This window comes from Coloeus monedula (genome assembly GCF_965178545.1).
Source record: "Coloeus monedula genome assembly, chromosome: 16".
In the NCBI taxonomy this organism is placed as follows: Eukaryota; Metazoa; Chordata; class Aves; order Passeriformes; family Corvidae; genus Coloeus; species Coloeus monedula.
The window spans coordinates 9,469,114-9,496,742 of record NC_138796.1 but is presented as its reverse complement, the minus strand read 5'-3'; the positions used below and the strand labels follow the sequence as shown (position 1 = coordinate 9,496,742).

At 37.1% G+C, this 27,629-nt stretch overlaps 2 protein-coding genes across 2 annotated transcripts in view; both read right to left on the bottom strand.

Moving 5' to 3' along the window:
* SNX29 (sorting nexin 29) overlaps positions 1–14,131 on the bottom strand; it is a 101,617-nt gene extending 87,486 nt beyond the window's left edge. The window contains exons 1-8 of the mRNA XM_082291900.1: positions 14,059–14,131; positions 8,500–8,564; positions 7,544–7,596; positions 7,009–7,133; positions 5,699–5,879; positions 3,850–3,920; positions 2,748–2,996; positions 380–749 (exon numbers count right to left, since the gene is read on the bottom strand). Of these exons, the coding sequence (XP_082148026.1) occupies positions 380–749; positions 2,748–2,996; positions 3,850–3,920; positions 5,699–5,879; positions 7,009–7,133; positions 7,544–7,596; positions 8,500–8,564; positions 14,059–14,065 (1,121 nt within the window). The 5' untranslated portion in view covers positions 14,066–14,131. The remainder of the gene's footprint in view (positions 1–379; positions 750–2,747; positions 2,997–3,849; positions 3,921–5,698; positions 5,880–7,008; positions 7,134–7,543; positions 7,597–8,499; positions 8,565–14,058) is intronic.
* Positions 14,132–15,511: 1,380 nt separating this feature from the next.
* On the bottom strand, positions 15,512–17,097 carry TNFRSF17 (TNF receptor superfamily member 17; the record flags this gene model as incomplete). Its single annotated transcript, XM_082291817.1, has 3 exons — positions 16,813–17,097; positions 16,542–16,673; positions 15,512–15,768 (listed from the first exon to the last, which is right to left on the bottom strand). The coding sequence occupies exons 1-3, from the start codon at positions 16,925–16,927 to the stop codon at positions 15,512–15,514; spliced, it is 504 nt and encodes a 167-aa protein (XP_082147943.1). The 5' UTR covers positions 16,928–17,097.
* Positions 17,098–27,629: the final 10,532 nt, after the last annotated feature.

The following is a 27,629-nucleotide window of genomic DNA, read 5'->3' as shown; positions in this document are numbered from 1 at the left end:
AGAACTGTTACCATACTAAGAATAAAGAAATACCAAGCTGGCCAGAATTATAGCCTGGCTGTATCATGCAACAATTTTAACAACTGAGAACTTCAAGGAGAACAACAAGTCTGAAACCTCAAAATTTGGGATTTCAGTGAAACTTAGAAGAAAAATACCACCACTGCAGTGGCCCATATTGTTTAAGCAGGAAAAAGGGGGGAAAAAACTGATTAAAGAAAAAAGGGGGGAAAAAAGGTGAGGGAGGAGGGATAGGAACAAAAAGAGAAGATCTATAGTTCAGTTGAACACATCAATTTGCCAGTAGCCATGAAGGAAAGGGAGAGGTGGAGAGGAAGCACGGAAAGTTTACACCACTATCTCCTGCACCAATACTTACTTTCCAGAAGCTTCAGTTTCACCTTCTGTGCCTTTATTTCCTAATGTTTTTCCATACAGTTCATCCTCATCTGCATCTTCATCATCAATGCTCTTCACATCCAGTTTCTGGTATTCATACTCTCCATTCATGAATACTGAATTGCTCTTCCACGAATGGTTACTTTCACTCCCATTCAGATTTTTACCAAGAGTGCTCTCAGAAGAGGATAATGCAAGAACTGAAGATCTGTCTACACTCTCTTCTGAACTTTCTCCTGTAATCAGAGTCTTTGTGCCATCTCCCAAGTTTTGCTCATCTTCCTCTTCATCAAATGAGATAATATTAGTCACTCTCTTCTTCTTTTTTCGATCTTTTTTGTATTTCACATCTAGTAGGAATACAAAGTTTTACACAGTTTATAAAAGAGAAATAATATAAGAAACTTGTTTTTTCCTTAAAAGAGCTCATGTACTAAATTACTCTAGTCAAGAAAAAACCACTTAGATCTACATGGCATTCATTATCTTTCCATACACATGAGCTTTTAAATCTCTAATTACCAGCTTTCTTTTATATGCCTTACATAATTCAGTTTTTAGAAGATATTTTGGAGATGCATTCATAACATGATTCAATTGAAACTGGAAAAAAAGTTCTATAAACTCATGAAATTAAATTTAAAATAATAAGTTAGCCTTCCTGTCACTTTCTCCCATGGACTACACCTAGTGTATAATGCAGAGCAGGTCTGCACAACAGAGAAAACATGAAGCACTTTAAGAGGAAAAACTAGAAAGACAAACTCACAACACGAACAAAATCCACAACCCAATCAAATAGTTTTGCCTGTACTCTAAAAATTGAACAGTCAGTTTTCAGCTAATTAGCTCTTGGTCTAGAAATACAATGAAATCTCTCTGATTGCACCAGATGTATTCAGTGACAGCACTTATTTTTAAACTATTACCTATTCTCACTGAATCTGATGTGCACATGAAGCTAAATGCGAAGTTGAAGCACTCTAAGAAACATCAGAAATTTACTCACCGAGACACCTCACACTGGGACTAAATTGCTTTGTTTAATTCAAGTCCAGCTGTTATATATCCACAAAACACACTAACATACTTTGAAGAAGATGTTAAAACCCATTCTGGTTGCAAATAGAATTCCAACAAAGAACACAGACTTTAATGAAAACATCTGACTTGCTCTAACATTCCACATATAATTGCATTTGAACAAACTCAATTTTTTTTAAAGTGACATTTTATTGGAAGTTGTACCATTCATGTTGGGTATACACATGTACTGTACACATCAGTACACCACGTTGTGGAGTCATATGCACCATATGGTCAATTACTATCTTATTTCATCTTGCAAGCCTATTCTGTACTAACAAAGTTATCCCAAGTCAAGTATCACCTACGATTTTAATCTCATTTAAGTGCAATACAACAAAAGCTTTACTATGAGTTTGTTTTAAAAACTGTCTTTTAAGACGAAGTCTGTTTTAAATGCCAATAAAAAACAGATTTATCTCAACTTCTATTCCGACCAGATTCACATGTGGAGTTTGTGCCTTTTTCCCAAGACCAAAACAATTTAATGCCTAAACTCAAAGCTTGTTTCTTAATTAAAAAGCACATAAATCTTCCTGCAGTTTTGTACTTTTACAAAGCAAAACAAACTTCTAACTCAACTTCCGGAAACAAAGATAATAAAATAGTCCTTTGTTATTTTTGGAACAGAAATATATAATGAAAATCACATTTTGATGGACTGATTTCAAATTAAGAGAGAGTAAGATTTTGGGTCTTTGTTAGTAACTAACATCATACAAGCTGGTTGTAACACTAAGACCTCTAAAGGTAAAGAGTGTATGAGTAAATTTTCATTTTAGCAATTATCTGCTTTGCAGAGGAATTCAGACTGTAAACACAGTCACTATTTTAAGATTACAAGCTAAGATTTGTATCTGATATATAACAACAGAGGTACATCAGTGTACGTGTGACTGGCAAGATGCCAAAAGAAAACATTAAAATGAAAAATCATTACATCACAAACTCCCAAGCATAATTTTATGAATAAGAAATTGAAATTCAGGTCACAAGCAAAGTACTACCAATAAAACAGTTTAGCCTCCCTCTCACAGTGATACAAGAATGCTGAAATACACAGTTACCATCCAGCATTCACACCCAGTATTTCCAATTTCATGCTTTTTACTTACACACTCAACTGCTTTGTATGTGTAGTGCACTTATTTTTAAGACTTCTGTTCTATAATAGTGCATTAAAAGTAAACTAAAAAGTTATTTAAATACACTTGAATATTTTCTAAGTTTCTGAACAGCACTAACATTGCATAAAAGCTTACCAGCATTTACATTCCTTGACAGAACAGGCAGCGGGTCAGAGTCCTGGTCAGGTTTTATGAGAATCGAGACCGCAGACGAGGCAGTGATCTCCCGGAGGAGGCTGCTGACACCCTGAGTGGACTCTTTCAATAAGGATGTTACATTTTGTGTGGATTCCTTTAACAAATCTGACACAGTGGGTGTGCATTTGCTCTGTCCATTTAAATCCTTATTATCAATGTTGATAGCAAAAAGAATGGAGTTCAGACCTTCAGATAAAAAAAGGGGGAAAAAGAGACCAAAAATGCACCATATACTTCACACGGAAGTTATGAACATAGAACCTAAGGATTAACGAAGCTATGACATGTAAAATATTTTTCCCAAAAATTTCCCACAGTTCCCAAGTCATGAAGTCTTATTTTCTCATGTGCCATTCATTCCTTTCTAGATTATGTTCAAGCTGATGCAATCAGTTCTGAATTCATCTTGATGGCTCTTCAGCTGCACATTAAATAATCAAAAAGTACTGTGAACTCATTTATTTATAATCTTTTATTTAAACCCATTTACTGCAACTTTAGTATTTGTTGGTTCCTATATTCTATTAGCAAAAATGCCCATGAACTTTGTCTTGCAGAATGAAGCATGTGACCATGTATCTGAGAAAAGGGGTATAAAATAATACATCACTTCAGTGGCTGAACTCTAGGAAAGTAAATTATTTGTTACCATTCCTTATTCTTACTCTCCTTACCTGTATTTACCTGTAATTTGGATCTTACTATAAAATTCCATTATTACTCTTTTCTAGTCAGGAATAACCCACTTTGTTTTCTCTAAATTGCACTGGTTTTAAGTTAGCCTTGACTGCTGAAGAGTTAAAATATTTATGTGAAAGATTTTTTAATTGTAGGAAGGCCAGATCCAGGATTTTAACAATCCATCAATTCATAGCAATAAATTGGCATAATACCTTGACTATTCACCCTGGCTGTGCCTCTGACACACATGGCCCACATAAACAGTGTATTAGAGAAGTTCCTCACAACCAGAAACAGATGTAACATCCCAAAATGCAGTAGTTTTCCAGGAGCAGTAATGCTGAAGAGAAAGTCTTACCAGCTGCCATTGTAGGGATCATACTAGAACGTTCTTCATCCATCATAAAAGACCAGTCTTCATAGAAGACACTGTAATTTAAGGGGAAAAAAAAAAAATGCAGTCCTATACTAACATATATTTCACTTCTGAAAGACAAGAAAACTCTGAAGAATAAGTAGTAGTATCACAAAGGATTAAATCTTATTTCACAGTAACTCCCTGCAGTTCTGAAATTGATAACTGTTCAGCCAGTTCTATAGAAGACATGCTAAAGAGTATTTTTTTCTTTAGTTTTAGCTCTGCACTTTTTTAGGGGGAAAAAAACCACTCAGGTCCTGGAGGTTCACACTGCATTAGCAGTCACAGCATCTCTCTGTATGGTATAGATGTTTTATATAAGCTTAGAACACATGAACACAAACAAAAAGGTTCCCTTTATCTTGAGCAACATGCTCTGGTGAAAGGGGTCCCTGCCCATGGCAGGAGGGTTGGACTACACAATCTTTAAGGGTCCCTTCTAACCCAAATCCTCATATTCTATTATTCTGTGACCTGTTTCAATACCCAAACCCACACCAATTACCCTAAATAGTTAGGGTATAGTAAACTGTGAACACAGATGTAAAAAAAACCCCACTTTTATCACTGTCAACACATAAATTTAGTTGTTCTAAGGTTGGTTCTTTCTAGTAGCAGAATGCTGTATTTTTACTATCAGCATTCAGGTAATTAAACAACAAAATATATAGCAAGAAAACCCTCAATCTATATATTAAATAATTTTGACAGATTCATTTACGAGTTTCCAAAACATATAACTGGGGATGTAAACTGATTCTGTAAGTCCCATTTGAATTTGGGTAACATTTAAATCTCCAATATTCTGGAATAAAGCTTTTTAGAAATAGCATTACAATACAGTGTGCTGATAATCCTGATACTGTGCAAAGATTGCTACAAGCATGAGAGTAACTAGCGACATAACAATCCAAGCCACTAATTTCCTCACAATGGTTTTCAGACCTTCTTCTTTATTGTTCCATTTGTCTTTATTTGACTTCATCAAAATCTGTTTTGCAAGAAAGCTACAGATGACTGGAACAAACTAGAAATGAAAAGGAGGTACTAATGAACTCAGTTCTGGCAATAATCTTATCCAGTAGATCCATTAATCAATGCAAATGGAAAAAATGCCTTTCTGCTGCATCCACTGGACTTGATCAAGTGGTTTGAGCGAGCTCAACAGTTACTGATAAAAAAAAGGAAAACACCTCAAATTTTCATAAAGAAAAGGAGTTGAAGACGTATGAGAAAAAGGCAGGACTCAGTTTATGAACTTAAGTGCATTCTGCACTTCCAAAGTACATTAGGATTTCACAATGCCTAGTAAGTTATTCTCAGTAACTGTAACAAAAGGTTCACAAACCGCTGCCAAACCACTTCCCAGGGATCTGCAGCAGCAGTTCCCCACTGCTGCACTGCTGAAGCTTTGCAATTGCAGGATGAGCATCTCCAAAAGGCAACAGGCAATTACCAGTGATGGATTGATCAGACAAGGCTACAATTGTGTACTATTTTAGTGGAATGAGAGAGGCACCTTAAAGCATGGTGTCGAGGCTGCAGTGAGGAAAACTGTTGAAAGAATAGGTAAGGGATTTAGGGAAGAGGTCACATGTTGATATAGGCACAAGCCACAATCTTAATGGCCGACAAAAATTTTAAAAAATGATGTTAAGTGACTTGACGAGCATAGCAATTAATATGGGGGACAACTACAGCTGTGGCTTTTGGTTGACTGCCTGGGGTTTCAGACAGTGCTTCATTTGTCAATACATTTCCTGCATTACAAAGGTATCAGACACAGTACCTGAGGCGATTCTTATCTGCAAGCAGCATATGAACATATCTTTCCAGGGAATGTTCATTCAATGCACAGCGCAGCCAAGCCCGGCCTCTGCCAATGTCTGTAGTGATGGCCCTCAGAGAGTAGAAGCGCTGCAGCTCGTGTTTGTTCAGGACTTCTTTCACATAATACCAGAACACTGGCTCTGAAATATAATAATAATAACAATAACAACAACAATAATTATAATAATAATAATAATAATTATGACAACTACCCCACTAAGAAAACCACTAAGTTCCTACCTGAATGCATTTACATGCAAACTTATAAAACAAACAGGTAACAATATAACTTTGAACAAAGGTGAATCATTTACCCTCTTCGTGCAACCCACCAGTTAAATAGGTTATTTATTCCTACAGAACTCGGGCTATTTAAGCACTTAGAATTTTTCACCTCATTGAAAAAGCCAAACAAATTAAAGGATTCAATCTGACACTTTTACATAGAATTCACATTTAAAAGCACATTTTAAGCTAGTATTTTATCCACAGGTTCTTATGTTCCACTGGAAACATTATGGAAAGGAAAAGATTTCTTTAGGACTCCATGTTACTGCAGATGTGAAATGTTAGAAGGTAGGTCCAAAGGAACAGGTAGCTCCATAATTTGCAGACATGCAAATGACAAATTCATGTTACTTTAGAAAACAGAAGTGTTGCATTTAAAAGGCAACAATATCTCTTTCCAGTGAAACACTTTCCTTGTGGTGTTCCCAAATATTGATAAAAACTGATCAGTATCTTCATATAGGTCTGATTTAAAAAAAGAGAAATATGGTGAAGAGAAAAATAAAGGAATCTTCTCTAAATGTGGAGAAAGTAATAAAAAACCAACCCAACCAATAAAAGCAATATAACTTTCTAAAATTACATCAATAATTAGAAGTTATGTCTGACCTATATAAAATATGGCATTTAAAGAACTGAGTAAGACAAGGCCAAGAATGAAAACACTGTTCTAAAAACTTAACAGCAGAGTTACACAACATTTATCCCTGCCAGAATTCAAAATAAATTTGCCACTATACATGATGCAACAGCAGGAAGTGCAGATTTCCTAACAGCAGCATTTCCAGAGAAACTTGGAATGCAAGTTAAACTAGACTAAGAGGCAACAGTCATTTTCACTGCTACTTCTACAACACACCAAGTGTAAAGTATCCTACCAACATCTGCAGTTTGGTGCAATGCTTAAAACTACTAGAAATTATATCACTTGACTGAACATATGAACTACTTAAAATAGGATAGTTACAATTAGCAACTTACCTGTTTCAGTTTTGCTGGAGAAACCTGCTGCCTGTTTGATTGCTGCTGCTGTCAGTGCTAATCCTCGGCTCCTCCTCAGGCCATGCTGGAAGACAGCTTCAAACTGAGCACACAAACAGGTCACCCTGAAAGAGAATTTTTAATGAACACATGTGAAAAGAACAGTCAACTATGTTTCTATAGAGCAACTTTATTCCAGATCTCTGAATAGGGAATGGAAAGTGAACCATTATCTTACAAGCAGCGAAAGATCCCTTCTATGCAGTAATTTCATTATTTGCAAGCAGTATAATCTGATTATACCCACAGTCTCATCATGATTGAAAGTTGAGGCACAGATTACATTCAGAAGAATTGGCAATCAATTTGAAAAATCACCCTCACCTGCTAGAGGGGCTGTTAGTCAAGTTATTTCACTTTCAGATCACCTAGCTTTTGTGCAATGGAATTTTTTGAGCTTGTCAAATATTTTGTGCCATATATTTTATGTCATTAGGATACAAAATCTAAGCATGTTAATCCTAGACTATTTTACCTGCTGTCAGAGTCTGAAGCAATTTCTTTTCTTCCTCCAAACCGTATTTGACACTGCAATAAACAGATTTTAGGAAATTTTAAGAACTTTTTGTTAGACTAAATAAATTCAGTTTTCTGAGGTATTTCTGTATAAGAAACAAAGTCATATCAAAAAAGGAAGCAGCACAAAATAAAGCATTGGCAAATACAACCTGCAACCAAAAAGTGCTCTAGCACATTATGTTACACTAATGGGCTACTCTTGCAGTTCAAATATATCCTTTCTAGCCAGAGCAACACACCTGCAGGTCCTTCAATAAATTGAAAACTGAGTGGAAATTACCACTTTTGAGTTTTAAATGTGCACCCACAAAACCAAACACTGCTCGTACCCAGCTCTGTGCTACAATTACGGAAGAACCGCTCTGTATAAAACATTTCACTGGCTTACTTCTGAGGCATTCTTTTGCCTCCCAAGCTCTCCCCAGTTGAATCCAGTCTATGAAATTCTACTTGCTGAACTTCCTGTTGACACAAATACAGACATACATATATACATCACATCTTTACATGTATTTTAACTATTCACTAAAAATCTCGTGCAAAGAAAAGAACCTGCTACTCTAAAACATGAACTAAGTTGCACTTTGCAGTACACTGCAATTTAGTTCAGTCATATCAGGATTACAAGAACATATATTCCTAATATATATTCTACAGTATTATGTATATTTAAAATAGATCTATTACAAATATCACCTGTCCAGAACAAGAATTTTAAATAAATACTGTATAGTAGTTGTTTGCTAGCAGAAAAATACTCAGTATTACTATGTGAAAGCCACAGTTTCTTCTTTGTTTCCTTTTCTTCTTTTTCCTTCTTTGTTAAAGAAAAGGAAAAAGACCAAAGACAGTCCCTTCTAGTAGTGAAAACTCTGAGCAAGCCACTGCAGAAATGTATGTTGGATTTCTCACCTGTTTAACTGCATCCAGTAGCCGTTCTAGAAGAAATTGTCTTTTGGTGTCATTGCTCTGTGAACCTGAAATCCAACAAAATCATATCATTTTAAAATAAATTGGTTTATAAATACACTTGGGCCAACACAAACTTCTTTCTTTTGGGCCCTGAAAACATTCTTCCCATGCCAATTATTCCACTAAATTAACTAATGTATTTTCTCTAAGTAAAATGACACAGTGTAAACTACGCTTTGAGGTTTCAAGCAGCCTTTTTCTAACAGGCAGCAATACTGTTTCAAATATCATCTAAATTCTTATTTTAGTAATATTTTGAATATATATTTCAGCAGTATCAAATACAGCATAATTATTCAAGCTGATGCATAGCTGATGCCCTGAGCTTCTTAGCACAACTACCAGTGTAGTACAGCATCACAGTACTAGAAAAGAATGGAAAACAAGGAAGAGACAGCAGGAGTATCTTCTTACTGTCAAACAACCTCACTGCAGAAAGTTTTAAGTCAGGTGAACAGAGAGCAACTGTTAACAATAAATCCCTTAAAATTTAACTACCAGCATAGTTCTTCTGATTAACACCTATAAAATCTATTTTGTTACTATATAAGGAACTATGCAAGACAACCTCTAACTTCTCAAGCTATTTCAACAACAGCATAATACTCTGCTTGTTGGAATATCCTTTATAAACTCCCATGAATATGGTAAAATTTATCTTTTAGATAACCGGCATTTCCTCTGTAATTTCTTTATTCTGAGCTTAAGTTCAACACATCCATCAGAAACCTCAGTGACATCTCTGGAGTTAAGGTCATTCTATTCTCCTTTCTCTCTCAAAGAACATACAACCAATGTACATATGGACTGAAAGCCAATTATCCAAACTCTGCACAAGCAAATTCCTCCTGACACTGAAAATCAAACATCACACACTAAGCCCTCTAGTAAAGACAGATGACATCAAAGATATGTGCTTCCTCTTGCTATCTGGCAGTATGAGGTCCAAATCCCAGAACTTCCTATCTTCATAATCCCATTCAAAACAGTTTGCTCTTAAACCAGCAGGACCAGACAGAATTTGTCTGGTTGAAATGATTCTGCCTTTGTTAAATATATATACTCATATAATCTACAAATACACATTATACCGATACGGTGTATTATATACATTCATCTCTAAATATATTAATATAATTCACATTCCATATAGTTTCATGTAGTCATTTAATAGAAGAAAACTGCCACAGTATGCCAGAATGAAAACAAGAGGAAAAACATGCATAGTTGCTAACTAAGCTTCACAATGCTGATTTTGCTGATTACAGTGCGTTTTCAAGAAGTTGTGCTTCCCATTTTGAACTCTGACTCAAACTGTGCAGACATGTGATGTGTGAGGTCTGGGACTGTTAGTCAAGCACTCCAGTGCACACAAACAATGTACAGTGCCAGTCCAGGACTCTAGGAACAAACCCCACACCAAATGAGTTTTAACTTCCTAACAACTATGCCAGTTATGCCAGTGTGAAGATAAGGCTAAATTCATATAATCCCTACCATTCCACTTTGTGCTGCTTCAGAGATTGCAATTTATTAAAGTATTTTCAATGTTCTTACTACACATACATTGCCAAAATGGAGATGTATACATGACTATGTATCCATATGCTTTATAATAAATCACATAACTGTAAAATAAGGAAAACAATCCCAACTTTTAGTGCAAGCCCTCGGATGTTCAGTGACACTGAATATACACAACTCTGCAGATTTTCTCTGTTGTTTCAAAACTCATTACCCTTACAGTCTTATACTACCCACATACCTACAAGAAGAGGTATAACACAGTATTGCTCTTCATATTGATAGCTTGAGATAACATCAGAACAAATGCATGCAATTAATAATTTCATGTCCAGACAAACATCTATCAAATGAAAATATTAGTAGGTGGGAAGGCCAAGTTTGTCTTCCAAATGCAATACATGTTAGTTTTTAAATTCACATCTCTTTTTATCTGTTTGGTAACAGAAATGGTTTGCAACTAGATTCCAAACTGTGATCAATACTAGAAAATGCTTAAATACAGAATACCTACAGATGTTCACTATACTAATTGATGTTCTAAGCCACTAAAGCACATGATACCAAACAACCTTAACTGTACCCAGACTGAGTGCAATGCGTATTTTCTCTTCATTTTACTTGTAAATTAGCACTACTAACAATCACAACTGCAGGAGATTACAACCAATAATTTCTGAAGCAGTTCAGATCACACTCACCATTAACAGGGCTATAAGGCCATCTCTAATGAGGGCTGGGCTGAGGTTTCTTTTCAATGAACATCTAAAATTGCTCAACTGCTGCTGCTTAACAGAAATTTTACAGGAGAAGAAAAAGAACATTCACAAAGTCTAACTTATTTTTTTAACTGAAAGATTAAGTTGTGTCTCTTTTCATGCTGAGGGTGTATTTTTCTTTGTAACAAGCCTAGAAAATATGGTATATTTAGTGATGGTTTTGTTTCAAGGAGGTGGAAGGTAAAAATAAATCTCTACTAACTCCAAATTTAACTAACTACTAAATTTAGTTCTTTCACATCTTCATTTTCTAAACCAAGTCTTTATGGAAAAAAAAGTGCATTTTTTCAGATAAGAGCACAAATTAAGGGTGATCAACTCCAGCTGATGTAAAGATCAACAGTGTATTACAAACTGACTAAGATAACCTTTTCGTTATTCAGAACAGCAGTAAAAACTGCAGCAACACACATACAAAACATAGAATGCATAAAAACAGTGTTACTCAGAAAAAGGCTGTATTTAGACTATTGCAATAAAAAAGGAAGTTCATACATGACTCTAAAAATAATTGTGAAAACATAAGTATAAGGTTGCAAAAACTAAGAAACTTAAAGGGACTCCTCCCACCATCTACTCAGCCAAAAAGGGTTTAAAATAGGCTCAGGTACTGCACCTGCCTCTGTGACCCTCCTCATTTTCTGTTGTTCAAGGTCATGCTTTCCTATTTTTAAAACAAACTTCTCTCCATACCCTGACACAAACATCCACACCTACAGCAGCAGCAAACTGACGTGTAAGTAAAGGAAAGCAGGATTTTCATCCAGTTATTCCTAGGTAAAGCTCTCTTCAGCACTACACGCAGCATATAAGTAAAATAAATAAATCTCATATTGCTCTTATATAACTTGCATTTATGTCCTGAATGCAAAATTTCAGACTGCAATCCCTTTTGCTTGCTCTAGTACACGTTCTGAGGGTGCAAGTTTAAGATAAAACAAACACAGACCTAATTTAAATGCTACCTTATACTACTTTATTATGATTCTATGCCTCAGCCCCACCATGAGTTGCATTTTTTAGTTTTTGAAACTGTCATTAAACAAATGACAACACCCCCAATTACTGACAAGCACATAAATCTTGTTTCCTTGTATTACTTGCCTTTAAAATTAGCCTATTCAGCACTGTACAATAAAATATGAGCATGTAATTAGTAAGTAGCATTAGTAATATTAAGGTAATGCTTACATCAACAGGAAGTTACCTGCACATCCACTAGAAATACACGGTAGCTAAAGAAAATAAACATTAAACATACTAAGAGCCATTAAGAAAATAAGTTCTTCCATCTATATTTTAAGAACAGCTCTGTACTTAAAAGGGCTAAAACTGGGCATAGAAATAAGTGCAGACAGTGCTGTTATAGGCACTTAAAGAAGGATATGGTTAAAACTGATGAGATGTTAACATGAGCCATCTCCCTTATCTGAAACAAGCATGATAATGACAGATATTTCTCTGTTCTGATCAGTTTGACTTATATTATTCTAGAAAAATACTGTACAGCATTGTATAACAGTCATGTTTGGCAAAGTACAACATTAGTGGGGTTTTTTGTTATCTTGCAAAATTGTTGGAAAAACCTTGTAATTCTTGGTAGGGGCTATACATGAGTGGTTACCATGCAATTGAACACTACTGTTAATGTCACCCTAGGTATTACCCTGTTTTAAGTAATTAAATGTTTCTCTTCTCATAAACATGTATCTCTTCATCATCTTAAAAAAAAAAAAGATTAAAGGTAATAAAAATAAGTACACGAGGAAGCTTTAGGCCACAAGCGGTGTTACCTTGCATTTTGAGTCACAGAATCCAAATAGAGCTCTCAAAGATTAGTCTCCTAGGAAGATTTAGGCTCTAATTTGCATTAATTTGCACATGGCTAGTCCCAGTCTGAATTCATCATTGAAGGGCTGAGGTTTTCCATATGAAAATGATGACTCTTACAAATTTTGTAATTAGGATTTAGTTTATATTGTGTCAAAATCTGAAACATTTGAGGAACTTTCTTTTCCCATGCTTTGAAAGATTTCACTGTTACTTGCATTTTTCACAATAGGTTTCCCCACAATAATCTTCTTTTTTGCCTCATCTCTTCCAAAAAAATCTTCTATTTTCTTCCCTCCATAAAGGTGAGAACAAAACAAAGAAAAATACAAGTGAAGTGCTTTTATTTTTCAATTCACTTTCAGAAATGACTGCTCTCCATAAACATGTAGCATTTAGTTACTCCAGTTAAGTCCTCAGGTTTTTTTTCTCACTCCCTTTGGCAACAAAGATCAACATGTATTAAATCAGGGTGGGAGATCAATGCATGATCCAATTCTCAGGTGCAGAGCGTTGTCTGCAACTTCCACTGCTGAAGCTGTACAGAAAGACCCATCAAAGTTTTTACTAAAGCACCCCCATTCTCAAAAAGCCCCAAACAAACCCCTGCCAATGTTAACATACACATTAAGTATGACTTATTCTTTACCTCTACAAGAAAAGTCTAAAGATTTTCTTTCTCTATCCTAACAAATAACTCTCCATGCCAGCCCGTTCAAGTGGATCTGCTTCCTCCAGTCCTGTAGTTTATAGGTCACAATTCTCATGCAAAGCTTTAAGCATTTCCTTGACAAACACTTCAGAAAGCTCAGGATTAAACACACATTTACCCTCAGGATTTAGCACACCCCCGCACCACTTCCCTCTAACACAGAAATTACCGCATCCAAACAGACACATCCTCACGGGGACTCAGTTAGGGACACAGCAACAGGGACCCTTTTTCCTCAAGTCGTGGTTCTCACCTCTCCCACCGACTGCATGCTCCTGAGTTCATGTTTTTAAATTTTTTCAATTCTTATTTTCTCTTGGTCATTTATTTCCTCCGGACTATTTCCTATGATTTTGCACAGCTGAGACAACACAGATGCCCGAGCCCAGCATCACTTGTGCTGTGAGCCAGTGCCACGCTCAAGAGCAGAATAGAGGATTTAAAACGGGGTAAAACACCACTTCAGGGGGACTTGGGGAGCCGGAATAAGGAACGGGGTGTGGTTGTAAGAGACCCAAATGTTCCGCGCCTCAGCGAGAAGCGGGGGGAGACAAGGGCAGGGCCACTCCCGCTCGGGCCCCCGGGCACGCTCTGCCCGCGCCAGTCCCCACAGCGCCCGGAGGGCCGGGCCCGGCCTGGCCCGGCCGCACTCACCGCTCATGGTGCCCGCGGGGCTCCGTCCGCCGGAGCCGCCGCTCTCCCGCACAGCCACGGCCGGGCCGGCAGCCACCGCCCGCCCCGGAACCCGCCCGGCGCCCCGGAAGGTAAACACGGCCCCGGGAGCGCGGCGGAGCGCTTCCCGGCCCGGGGCTCCTCAGCGCGCCCTGCGCGGAGCCCCCCCGGCACAGGCATCCTGCGGGACAGGGACGGCACACCGGGAAAGGAAGGGTGAGCAAAGTGGAGATAAAGTGTCCTCTGCTGTCGCATGTGCTGTGCAAGGTGAAAGCTCGGAAAGGGTCATTAAATAAAAACAAAAACCAAAGTGATGATAATTTAATAGGTCTCTAGGCCTATTTGAGAGGTGTTGGCTCTCTGTGGCCAAAACCATGGAGACCGCCTAACTCCCAACTGGCCCCAAACTTTGTGTCAGCCTCTTAAAGATGCTGTAACTGTAATCATTCGTAGATTTTGTGCAGTAAAATGTTTTAATTCATCATTCATGCAGGAATCTGAAGTAGAAAGTTAGCTGCAAATAAAGAAGATTGTTGTTTTAGTTGCTTGTGTGATTGTTTCTTCTGTTGTTGCAGTTTTCCAGGAATAAAATTGTAGCCTAATATTAGGAAAGCAACATTAATGCTTGGAAGTCAAGGTGACAGAAGTATATTTCTAATTTCAGGCCACAGAGTAGTCTAGCATGACTAATCACCCATGCTTGTAAATATAATAAGGGTAAGTAAAGAAATGAGTAAAGAGAAATAAATCTCAGTCTGAAAACACTTAGCACTGAAAGGAAAGCTTGTACCACTAGGAAATACACAGGATTGCAGGGATTGCAGTGAAGGCCAGGAGCTGGACTTCAGTGATCCTTGAGGGTTTCTTCCAACTCAGGATATTCTGTGATTCTATGATCTGTGCTCCCCAGCACCAAAACCTCTCTAAGGGTGACCCAGTGATACCTGCTGAACCCTGGGGCTTCCATACTGTACAAGGTATCCATCTTTAGAACATTCCTATTTCAAGTGTTGAAATTATTCTTTTCAAGACTGGGCATGTATTGTGGGTCTTCATATCTGCCTCTTGTAACAGTCCTTGTGTACCATCAAGTAATTTTTGGCACAAGATCTGAGTCTAACATAAACATATTGTTTATTTTGTATATATCTGGTGTGAGTAGATACATCCTCTAAAGGCAGATAAAGCTGTCCTGTGTAAGGACTTTCAGAAATTAAAAATTCCAGTAACTAGTTGAGTGCTTGAGAATAATGTAGAAATGCTTGACTAATGAAATACTATAATTAGAAATAATATAACAATATTAATGAAAGCACGATGGGAGATCTGTAAGGATGACATGCTGCCTTCTCCACTGACTGCAAGTATTAAGGTTAACAGCTATACTGGAATAACTCATTTATTATTACTCAGTACAAATACACTTCTCTCCCAGTCATCCAACACCCAGAACGTAGTTGTAATAATCAAAAGATTTGGTGGTAACTAGAACAGTAGCTCGTTCTTCAGTAGCTGGTAATGGAAATGAAGTTTCACAGCCAGTCTGAGGTTTTACCAAGCCACAGTCACTGCAAGTGCATTCTTCCACTGAATACATTAATGTTTCACTTGGAATTGTGTGTCTAATTTCTTCTGTATTCACACTGCTTTCAGTATTATCCTTGAGACTATTATTCGGCTCCGCAGAGGAGTCTGTAAATATACAAAGTTAATTTAGTACATACATCATGCTATACCAAACAAAGATCTATTAAAGATCCAAATTTCATTATGGTGCAACTATGTTCTAACCTTAGTGAAAGTTTTAAGATATAGTGAAAGTTTTAAGGTGTAGTTACAGATGATAATCTTTTGTTCTATGACAATACAACTGCTATAATTCAGAATAAGCATTGAAGTAATCCAACACATTTTCTCACCAATTGTTATTTATTGTCTGAACACTCACAAATATAGTATTTGTAAAATGGAAAAAAACTGTACTTTTTTTCACCTTCACTAAATATACCACATATGCTTCTCACAGACTACAATATTAAATAAAATTATTTAAAGTCTTATTAAATGAAAAGCTAATATTAAATGTGTGTCCTCTGCCTGGGTAGAATTCCTCTTGCATTCAATGAGAAAAGGGTGAAACCCTTACAAAGATTTTGCTTTTGAGGATTAATAAATGATTTCTCAAACAGCAGCAAGTAAGCCAGGTAGGAACAACAGGTATGAACAAGCCTGACTGGATCCAGAACCAACAAAGAGAGATTGGTGCTTTTGCAAGTCACCATCAGGATAGTTATTCCCTAATAACTATGATAACTTCATGGAGACTATTTGAGGAATACCAAACAATCCAACAAAGACAGTCATCAGAATCTGGAATATAAATTATATGCAAGTTTTTACATGGTAAGAGCAGCTAAAATGTACAAGGATCTAAGATTATTTGTTGAATAATCTTATTTATTCACCTGTGTTTTCCAGTTTTTCTTTTAGTTGCTTTAGGTGCTTCCATTTAAACAAGATCATTAAGGTGAACAGAGTGAGTATTAAAATCACACCTAAGACCAAACAAATCCAAAGAATTCCACTGGAATCGGTACCTTTTGAAATAAAAGAGATGCATTACATTAATCATAAGCAATAACTAATGTACAGAAAACGCCCAACACATAAAACTTGAATATAAAATACAACATGAAGATGCCCAGCACAGCCAGAGTATTGCAGAAATCTACTTACTCTTCTCACAGTAGTTTTCACATGAGGGTGGTGGTGCACTGGAACACCAGAGGTGACAAGGAGTACAAGAGAGAAGCAAATTATCAAAGTATTCATTTTTGGGGCACTGTGACATCAGGGGCGGTAATTATGGAACTACAAAGCCACAGAAATTGTAAAAGAGCAAGGATCATCTACAAAGGACTTCTCAGTTCTCAGTTTGAGCAGCTCTAAGAACAGTTAGCAGTAATAATGGACTTCCATCACAGCTCCACTACATGGGATCATGTTACAGAAAAAGGATATAACTCTGAGGTCCCCAAGGAATTGCTGTTCCTTTTTTGGCAATTCACAATTGTAGAAAAACTGAGCAGCTGCACCAAGATAATTTTCAATGTAAATTTTGTCTGAAACAGAAAATGGTTATTTTTAGAAGACATTTCTGGAGCAGGTGCTAAATACTACAAACTGTAGAAAAGAAAGATCTTCAAACAGGAGTTCATAATAATTGTTCTTGTCTCTAAAACTTCATGGGTTTTTTCTCATGGTGATTGCTTCTCAATTCCAAATTAGCCTCATTTATCATCTATTAGGGTTTGGTTGGCCTTTTTGCTTAGTTCATTTTGGGGGTTTTAACTATTTTTTTGCTTATAACCATATTTCTATGAGAAATTTAATAAGATTACATTCTAATAATGAAAGAAGAGCTATATTAGTATTTTACCATTTTGATTCAAAACATTATCTGCATTTTTCACTTACTTTTCCATAATACAGAACTGCCACTGGGCTAAAACTGCAGTATTCATCTTGGAAAAATAGGTTTATAGGACATCTCCTTCCCAGCCAGGTAGATGTATACATAGTGAATGTAACATTTCTGAAAATGTATTTGGTTTCCTCACAGGAAAAATAAAAATATTTGACTATAGATTGTCACAATGAAAATAGTTTACACATCTAACTTATATCTTAATGTTTTATTCTAATAGAATTTATTTTAAATACAAAGTTAACCAGTAATTTTTAGCAAGTAGCAATAACTGCCTCTATCCAGTATCACTGCCACAGACAGATCAGAATTACAGACTCTCTATCATATTTAAGTTAATTGCCTTTTTGACTACAGAAATGTAAAAGAAAAACATTGTGTAAGGAGCTGTAATTTCATACCACATTACTATCTGTGAGACTTATTTTCCCGCAAAATGCATCATGTGGGAATACACAAACTGTTTTTAGTGGAGCAGTCTAACAGATCTGTATTCTAGTCTCTATCAGATGGGAATGCTTACTGTGGCTTCTGAACTTGTTTCTATGGGCCAGGTGCACAGCTGAAGGCTTTCTATCACAGGCTTTTCTCCCTCTTCAAGATTAGTGGATAAATAGGAATTGATGAAATCTGATTGAGGTGTGACAGAAGAAAATAAGGGTAGAGACTGTGGGTTATGCCAAAAGTATCACTAGGAAGTCAGTGCTGGTGCTGAAGTCATAAAACTGTTTGTGACTTGCTCCATACGTTCACAGTCTGGGGGAAGAAGCCTCAGTTATGGCTGCAATATCATCCATGTTTCTGATGAAGCACCATTTGGTACTTTATGTACAGAGTAATTTCAGGTTTTGCTTTTAAGGTTCTCTTTAGCCTTTTCAATCATGGAGAGGACAATCACATTCTCAACAGTGATCTCAAGAAAGCAGAGACTCATGAAAGTATATTCATGGTATCCACAGGTACAGTCAGTGAATTTCAGGACAGACAAGCTGGATCCAATTCTTTAAGCTTTTATCCATTGACTTCAGTGAAAGATCCCAGCCTTTCCTGCACTTCTGGATTACTGTTTCATGGGTGCAACACCCTACATTTGTCTTTGTTGGACTTTGTTATGCACTCCTGCTCTACTTGTTACTGTGATGTATCCTGCAACTGATACCTACTTGATATGATATTGGTACTACCCATAAAAACTGTAAAGGGACTTAATAAGAGACATGTTGATTTAAAAGCAAGGAAATATGCCTATGTATGGAGGTCACCAAAGATGTGGTTAGATTATATACAGAAAAGCTGATTAAATGTCTTGGTGTTAGTGAAAGAGATAGTCCTGCTCTTCACTCTGTGTACTCTGAAGCACGAGAAAGGGCTGGAGGGCTTACCTGACCACATGGCAAGCAGCTTTAATTCATTAATCCAGTCAGTTAATGGAGTTTTACTTCCTAGGGCCTGGAAAAAAGGCCAGAAACAAAACAGAAAAGAAAAAAAGATAAACAGCTGATTACCTATTGGGGATGTGAAACTTAAGTCCACCACAGGAATCCCCATTTGATGAACCAATGTCTTCATTTGAAAAATCCTGTCAAACTCTAAGTACAGTAGAAATTAATTTATGCCTAATTATTTGAGATTGTATATATGGGATCATAAGATACTGTGGCAGAAATGCTTTCCCTCCCCAGTTGGCCAGAAACAGTTTTCCTGTGTGGCTGGTTAGAGTTCAAACATATTTCTCGTGAGACACAAAGTAAATACAAAGTAGTCTCATATTTTCAATCAAACCCTAGGAAACTTCCCCCCAGGTAAAAGGCACAATGCAGTTCATTTCATCGGAGCGCTGGAGAATGATGCTATCTCTTGCAACAGTAATTCTCCTTCTACAGTTGGACTACTGTTTCCTAAAGCTTACAGCCTTTAAGGATAAACTAATTTTTTTGATAGATGTGCCTCAAAACACAGATCCTTGGTTATTAAGCAATACATTTTTCACACATTGGAAACTGGGGAGCAATGACAGTAAAGGGTCTCTAATGTCTCATTCCTTTAAGCAACCACCATACAAGTCCCAGGCCTTTTCCCTTAGCTATATACAGTGCCAGTGATCTATGTAATGACAAAACACAGGCAGCAAATGGTTTAAAAAACTATGAGGAATTACAGTTGTCATGGCCTGTTGCCACTGTTTTTTGCACATCCTAATGTTCAAAAGTTCCTCTCCTCAAGGGTATGAAAGAAAGACTGTAATCAATAGATCTTGATAAGCAGTAGTTCCCACTGACAGATCTCACTACACATCTAAAGCACACATTATTTCAAAATCTATGTCCAGGAGTAAGGAAGACATTTTCTAGCTTAACAAGGTTCTTGTGCAACCTTCATTTTTGAGTAATTTTGACAGAAGGAAGTAAATATTAAAAAAAAAAAAAAAAAAACAACCAACCAAACAACCCTTTAAGAACTTTTTTGGGAGAAGTGTATGATATCAAGTGGCTTTAATATGAGATGTTTTATACCTGAATTGAGAAGCTGTTTATAAAGTAAAATATTGTATTCAGCCAACGAATGAAACAAAACCCAGAAGCATTAAGAATAAATACATTAAGTATTTTATAAGTACATTATAAAAAGGATACTGTTACTTAGAAACTGTAGTTATATCATGTTAATAATTGATCCATTGCCTTGTATAATACACATTAAATCCTCTAAGCAGAACACTGTTTTATGTAGACTGTGCAAACACACCAAAAAAAATGAGATGACTGGAATGATGGTTCTCCTACAGTGATATTTACCTTTAGGGAATAATAAATATATGGCTTTACCAGTAAAGTTACATTTCAGCTATTTTTCAGTTATGGGATTTACAGAGTTTTCACTGGCTTTCCAAATAGTTATGTGTTGATGCTATTAAATGCTCTCTTCTTGTCATTTCATTTTGCTTCAAAAGGCAGAAATTAGCAGAGTTGTACAAAATAAGAAATTATTTATCAACTACAATAATCATTTAACTGTAAATCATTAAGTATTGCCAGGGAGGTATTTCTGCAGTTATATTACTGTAACTGAAGTTCAAAAACTTCCCAAGATATCCTCTAAGAATAATTCAGACAAGTTAAGTTGGGCTGCTGGAGTTGGCATCATTACAGAGAACAATGGGAAAGAAATGCAAGAAGAGAAGTATCAACAGCAGAAACAACAGGAAGGAAAAAAAGAAAAGGAAAACCAATTCTCAGATTTGTTTCTAAAATGTTTCTGTCTGACTCAGGAGTGACACCTGGAGACAATTTATAAAGAACAGTATGAACTGTGTTTCTTTGCTCTCCTAATGTGATTGTCAACCACTGACAACTCTCTGAACTTCAAATCTACATTGGGAAGCAGTAAAACATCTGTTTGTTGTTTAGAAGAATGGTTTAAACATACTGTCAGTTCTAGTAGGGTATCAAATTGCTGAACAGGATTTCAAGAAATCAAATCATTTTTACTGGTGAAGGGAGTACAGGTGAAGGGAGTACAGCCCAGCACAGACCAGGAGGTGGTTCTTTGGAGTTGTACACATACACACACGTTTCAGACTTACAGCCTTCTCCCATGCGAGCAGAACACCTCCAGTTCCATGCTGCTCTGGCAGAATATGGGCACACTAAGCACTGAACATCCAGCCAGAGCATTTCCTGCCATGAACCCAAATTTGACTGTTGGTTTCCTTAAACATCTGGAGAAACCAAAGACTTCCAGAAATCCTTGTCAGTTCTTATTTCTAACATGTTGAATTGATATTATGTGACAGAAATCAGTCACCTGGAAAAGGTAAGAAAAATTTTATCTTTCACTATTTAATTTGAAAAAAGCTGTTGTGAGTGTCTAAGCCAAAATAATAAAATGAAAACTCTGAATGGAAAATCAAAGTAAGTACTATCATCATGTCAATTATTAAACATAAAGATTGAAATTCATCTGTCACAGAACAATAACTTGAGGTCTATTTACCACACATAACTTCAGCAACAAAGTTTTGTTCTGGCACTGCTTCAGGGTTTCTCTGTTCGTGCTCATGCCAGCTTTTTTGCCTGACTGTACTTCAGAAATTCTGCTGGCATAATTACATAGCACTTAGCAGGAGAAAGGGGGTTTTCTGCTAGGACTGTAACGTTCCCTTCACAAACAACATTAGCTAGGCTGACAAAGGAATTCTTCTGGTTGTATAGTTGCTTCTACATTGATGGTTTTGTGCTAGCACAGCTCTTTTTTTCCCACTCACTAAGGCAACTGACCTACGCTGTCAAATCTTATAGTACAGGCTTGATCTGAGTTCTGTCCAATTCTCTAAAGCTATTTACAGAATAAATTCCCCCCAAAAAGTCTCTTATAAATCACCTCACCTCAACAATCCTACAAATCGGTGAGATCGATGTACATACCAAAAAACCCTGCTCTTTCTTCTCAGAAGTTATTGCACTTTAAGGAACAGCAGTTTTACAGAGAGTCATCTCCTAAAAAAGTGTTAAAACTTTCTGAAACAGTTATTTTCAGAAATCCACGTTTTGTGAAGCGCATGCTTTAACTGTATGGCTGGAAGGAGATAAGCTGTTCTAGGAATGGGGTACACACTGCTAGTAAATAACAAAATGGAGCTATTAAAGAGTTCATCATGTTCATTAACTTTTACAAGCTGCACAGAACAATGCTGCTCTTAGACAAAATATTGTTTAATGTCATTTGCAGAGAGAGCAAAAACAAGAACAATGTGGATTTTGCCTGTTTGGTTCAGCACGTTTTAATTAGACCGCAGCTTTGAAAAGAGTGATGTTGCTGGTGCTACATCACGTATTTCCAAAATGGATTAAGGAGCAAAACAACAGAAGAGAAAAATGTTCCTTTAAAATAGTGATTAAAATAACAATGGTATAAACACAGTCAATTAAATGACAGACAGCTTCTGTATCCCCTACTGTATTCAAAGCTAACTTAGCTAGGAACCAGCTTATGGAACAGAGGAAGTGCATAGCCCAGGAAAGCAGTGCTAGTAGACTACAAACCCTTGGGGGAAAGAAGATACCTTTCATTTTTCTGACATTCCACATGTGCCAGAATAGTTATGTAACTACTAAGGGCAATGCATAAAACAGTAATCGAGCAAGCGAGTTTGGATTAAGCCAATGTTGTTAGAATGCCAGTGACATTTTTATGTTGGTACAATAGTTTTTACAGAATGCAAACATAATTTATTTCTAAATTTCTTAATGTAAGTACTTACATTTTATGTTGGAAAAATAATCTCCTACATGCTATTATTTTAGTAGCTTTGCAGGTGGACAAAAACTAAAAATCATCAGTGGTGTAATTCCAACAGGAGTAATGAAGTTACAAGAAAAATAAATGTGCATGAACAACTATGAATGATGTGAAGTGTTTGGCATACACTAAAGTCTAACAAGAATTTTTCTTCTGGTAATTTTAGCCAAATTCTCTAGCTATTCAGAGGTTTGAGTAGCACACATTCACTTTTTTCAAATTCTCATGTACAGCATCACAGTGCCAATGTGTGCTCTCTCTCAAGACAGGAGGGAAATTGTAATTGATTTAGTCACCACTACTCCAGAATAATTCCCCATGCAAATTGCTGTCTCTGGAATAAGAATACTGGCACAGAATACTTCTAGAGTAACTAAGCCTATTTAGAAACAAGCTCACTATTTCATTCTCACAATTCCATAATGAAGTAATTATTTTCTGCAACAATGTTAACATGTTAGCTAGCCATAGAAGAACAGCTTTAAAAATCCCATGACACTGTTATTCTTTCTTCATAACAATAATGCCATTCTGCTTTAGTCATTACTGAAACTAAAATCTTAAGGGATCTCTAATGGACAACATGCTCCCTCAACTGGAATTCCAGAGAATTAAGAAGGTGAAAAGAAAGAACATGAAAATCCCACATGGAACCAGTTTTCTATTCCCCCCTCCCTTGAGACAGACAGCATGTAAAACTTTCCATACAAAACTTAAGTGTTATAAAACTCTTACCGTGTTTATAAGGCAGGAGATCTGGCCTAGAGTTATTATGGTATCCAGCAGTGGGCATGTCAGCTCAGAGCTTCTCCATGTCAGGGAGTCACTGCAATAAGAAAGGGTGTGAATCAACTGTGTGTTAATACTCAGCCACTCCTCATCAGACTTGTGCCCCTTCCCCAGCTCCACTGCCTTTCTCAGGACATGGTCCAGCACCTCATGTCCTTCGGTCATGAGGGGCCCAGAACTGGACACAGCACTCAAGGTGTGGCCTCAGCAGTGACAGTCACTGCCCTGATCCTGCTGGCCATGCTGCTTCTAAGGAAGCAAAAGGTTAATTTTCTAATCAAAATATTGCTAATCTAGAAGAAAGCATAAGAACAGATAAACAGAGGTCTGGACTGTACTTAACAAGAGTTATTTTCAGCTGCTTCAGTATTTTGATTGACATGATGCCTCCTCCCACCAATCCACCTGGCTTTCAGATCTCTGAAACCACACAGTGTCTGCCTTTCTTCAAACTAGATTCCCTCCTGTCTCTAACCTTCCTAGTCCTAACTCAGTCACTGTTTGCATCATTACAGTGATCTCATTCTTCCCTTCCTTGGATGCCCATTCTTTGCTCCACATATTCCTTCCACATTAAGCAATCCCTCTGTTATTTACAACATTTTTAACTGTCGTAAGGTTTATAAACTATGCATAGGTTCTTCACAATGTGCAGATCTAAATCCCCATCTTTGTTTAATTTGAGCTTTGATAGCAAGAAACCCACACACATAACAGTTTTGACAGGGAAACTACTTACCTAAACTACTCTCCTCCTCCTATTTTTCTGTCTGGAGTCTCATGGTATCAAAACCACAGAATAAATTCTGTCTAAGGAGGAACTGCTCTGCCCGTGCATTCAAAGAGAGGCACCGTGAACAAAGATCCAACGAGAACCCAACCTACAGATCTCTGATATCTGAAAAATCCAGGGTAACTACGCAATAGATCACTCAGCTGAGAACTCTGAGCCTCCAGTTAGAGTCACCTGAAAAAAAGGGATGGCACTTGCAAAAAAAAAACCTTTCAGTCTTTATTTTTAGAAATACACAATCAAGGGGAATAAAGGTTGTGTATACACATAGAAGTGAGAGACACATATGACTATTTTCAAAAATAATGAGCTGAGCATGTGAAGTGTTTGAGAGCTGAGGAGATGGACACAGAGAATTATAAACTGGCATTTTAGTATAGCAATCCATGTATTTCTTTTGCTATCTAAAGCAAAACCAATTAATTTTATGCCCTTTTTGAAGCCTGCAGTATGTGTTTAATTGCTCCAAAAGGAGTGATTAAAAAAGGCTTTAACTCTAGATTGGAGCCCTCAAAAAGAAGAATCCAGCTCCAGAGTACTCATTGCCAACCCACAATGAAATGTGTGTTAGGCAAGTTCTAAATTCCTTTGCAGACTTGGAGTCATTCTACAACTGGACTGTGAAATAGAGCTTATGCTCTGGTGCTACATTTGGAAAACCAAAGAAGACTTTTATTTGAAACTCTTCCAGTGAAATAGCTTCGAATACATTTCTGTGAGAGAATTCATGGACTGCAGTTCTGCCAGTGTCCAGCACAGGGAGAGAATGGGCCAGAAAGAGTATTTGTTAAATAGCAGTGTTGGAACAACAAATCAGTAAAAAGATGTTTCCAGGGCAAGATATCTTAGCTTGGATTAGACATGGTCTTGTGTAAATATAAAAGCCTCTTTATTCACTTACACTTCCAGGAGCACCAGTAAAGCTTAGACAGACTTGGTTCTTAATGAAGCCATCATGCTGAAACATAGTTGTGTTTTCTAGTCTCTAGTTTTCAGCTACATCTCCACAGACTACCTAGAATTTGCCAGAGTTTAAGAAAATTGGTTTATAAACTCCTGGCACCTAGTCAAACTTCTAATAATTTACCTCGTCTTTTTTTTCTCCTAAGCAAATAACTTGTTCCTTTGGCTTTGTTTGTAAAGGCTCTTTCTGACTTCAAAGCAATTCTAAATATCAGGCTACTCATTTAGGTGAGTAACTACTGTACATATTTGAATACCTTTAAATTTCAGGGCATGGCTCACAGTGTGTCACTCAAATCCCAGCTTGCTGCCACACCAGAAAGGGAAGTTGTATTCCTTTCCTGCTCCTCCCAGTCTCAGCCAAAATGTTTCTTTCCCATGTTGCAGTAGCTCAGGAAGATACCTGATGTCAAGGTAAACTGAGTCAATTCAATCATAACCCAGCACCCTAAAACAACTCTTCTTCCATTTTAAGGCTGTTGGTAGTTTATGGAATTTAATAAACTTACCTGTTGGTGCTGAGCAACTAACTGCTTGAAGCTGTTAAACTGTTTGGAGCCTTCAATGAAATACATCTTTCTCTTCTGCTTCAGTTCACGTGGCTAAAGCATTGGTGTTTCATAGGTGTACCTGCCAGGCTGTAAAGTGCTTGTGGGAGCTTGGGGGGAAATTACTACCAAAGTACAGGCCACTATTCCTCATATCATAGGAATGGGGCCCTCCATTTCACTGCTACAGGACTGACTCACCAGAGGCTGCAAATTAGTGGTGAAGCTGCCTTGGGATAGTTTATGGTATGCATAACTTGCTCTCACCAAAAAATAAGTCCTGTTCCCCATTCTTACTTTACACCAGCCCTGGCATTTGTCAAGTGCCTCTTATTTGATTCATCTGAGCAGCCCAGGAGGAAAAAGAAAGTGGATTGTCCTGTCACTAAATTTAATGAGTTGGACAGACTCGGCACAGGGTCTAACACAACTCAGAGGCAGCACAAGGATGGTAGAACTGCAGCTGTGTGGGGAACAATCTCTCTGCACCCCAGTCCTCACATGTTAACCCTAAACTGGGCCAGACTCCTATTTTCTAAGCAGTTTTGATCACTTAAGTCAGTCACAATGCGAGGATGGATTTATATAGGTGGTTCTCAATAAGAAAAGCATTTTATTATTTATTAAATTAAGAGCTAGTATATTTATTCTAAACATTTTGATGCAGAAGAGACTTAAACAAGAAAAGCTTTTATAATGCTTTATAACCTCAAGCAAACAGGACCATTTACACTCCAGTAGATATTTTGCCAGTAAAATTATCATAGTTCCACTCAGGTTTTGTTTCAAGTACCAGCTGTTCCTCAGTGGAAAAACAAACTGCTAACCCTGTTAAAAATTTAGTGTTTGAGTTTACACAATTCCTATGTGTGACGGCCTGCAAAACAGGTTTGTACACTCTGAAGGACATCTGGCATCTTCTGAAATTCTGTGGACTAATTGTTTATATCCTAGCAAGTACCTAGGGAATAAGTACCTGTCAAGGAAGGAAGAAAGGTTGTGAAATACAACTGATTCTTTTCCCCTGAAATCAGTAGTAATATGCACTTCTGCGCCTCTGATCAAATGCATATTTGGCCTTACTCCCCACACACACACACACACAAAAAAAAAAAATTGTCACAACTCAGTGCTTCAGGAGCCATCAGAAAGAACCTTCAAAAAGTTTTTTTAAGGAATGCCAAAATGTGTGCAAGAACTGCTGTCTCTGTGTTTTGTGTGCCGGTCATCTTAAGGTAAGTCTTAATTGCTCTGAAAATGCAGCACCTGCCTCCAGTTAAGGCTTTCCTGACCTGGGTCAGGGCTCAAGCAAAACACAAGCTTGCAGTACAGCGTTGCAGTCATTATAAACCTGAGCTGTTAAACGCTCATAGTGACAGTAAAAAGTGTTCAGTAACAAGTCACTCTGTCAGCAGAACGCATGCAGCTTGCTTTCCACCAGAGTTTTATATATTATTCAACACTAGTAACCCATGAGCTTCATTGTTTGAAATGGCGTTACCTTGTTTCCATACTGTATGAAGCGTATCAGACACCTCCTGGTTAATAAATGTCACCTAACAAGCAAGGTTAGAACTAAAAGAAAACAAACCCAAACAATGCACTGCATACTACTTTTCTTTTTGTTAAACAGAAACATGATTGCCACACACAGCTGGGACTTACTTGTAGTTTG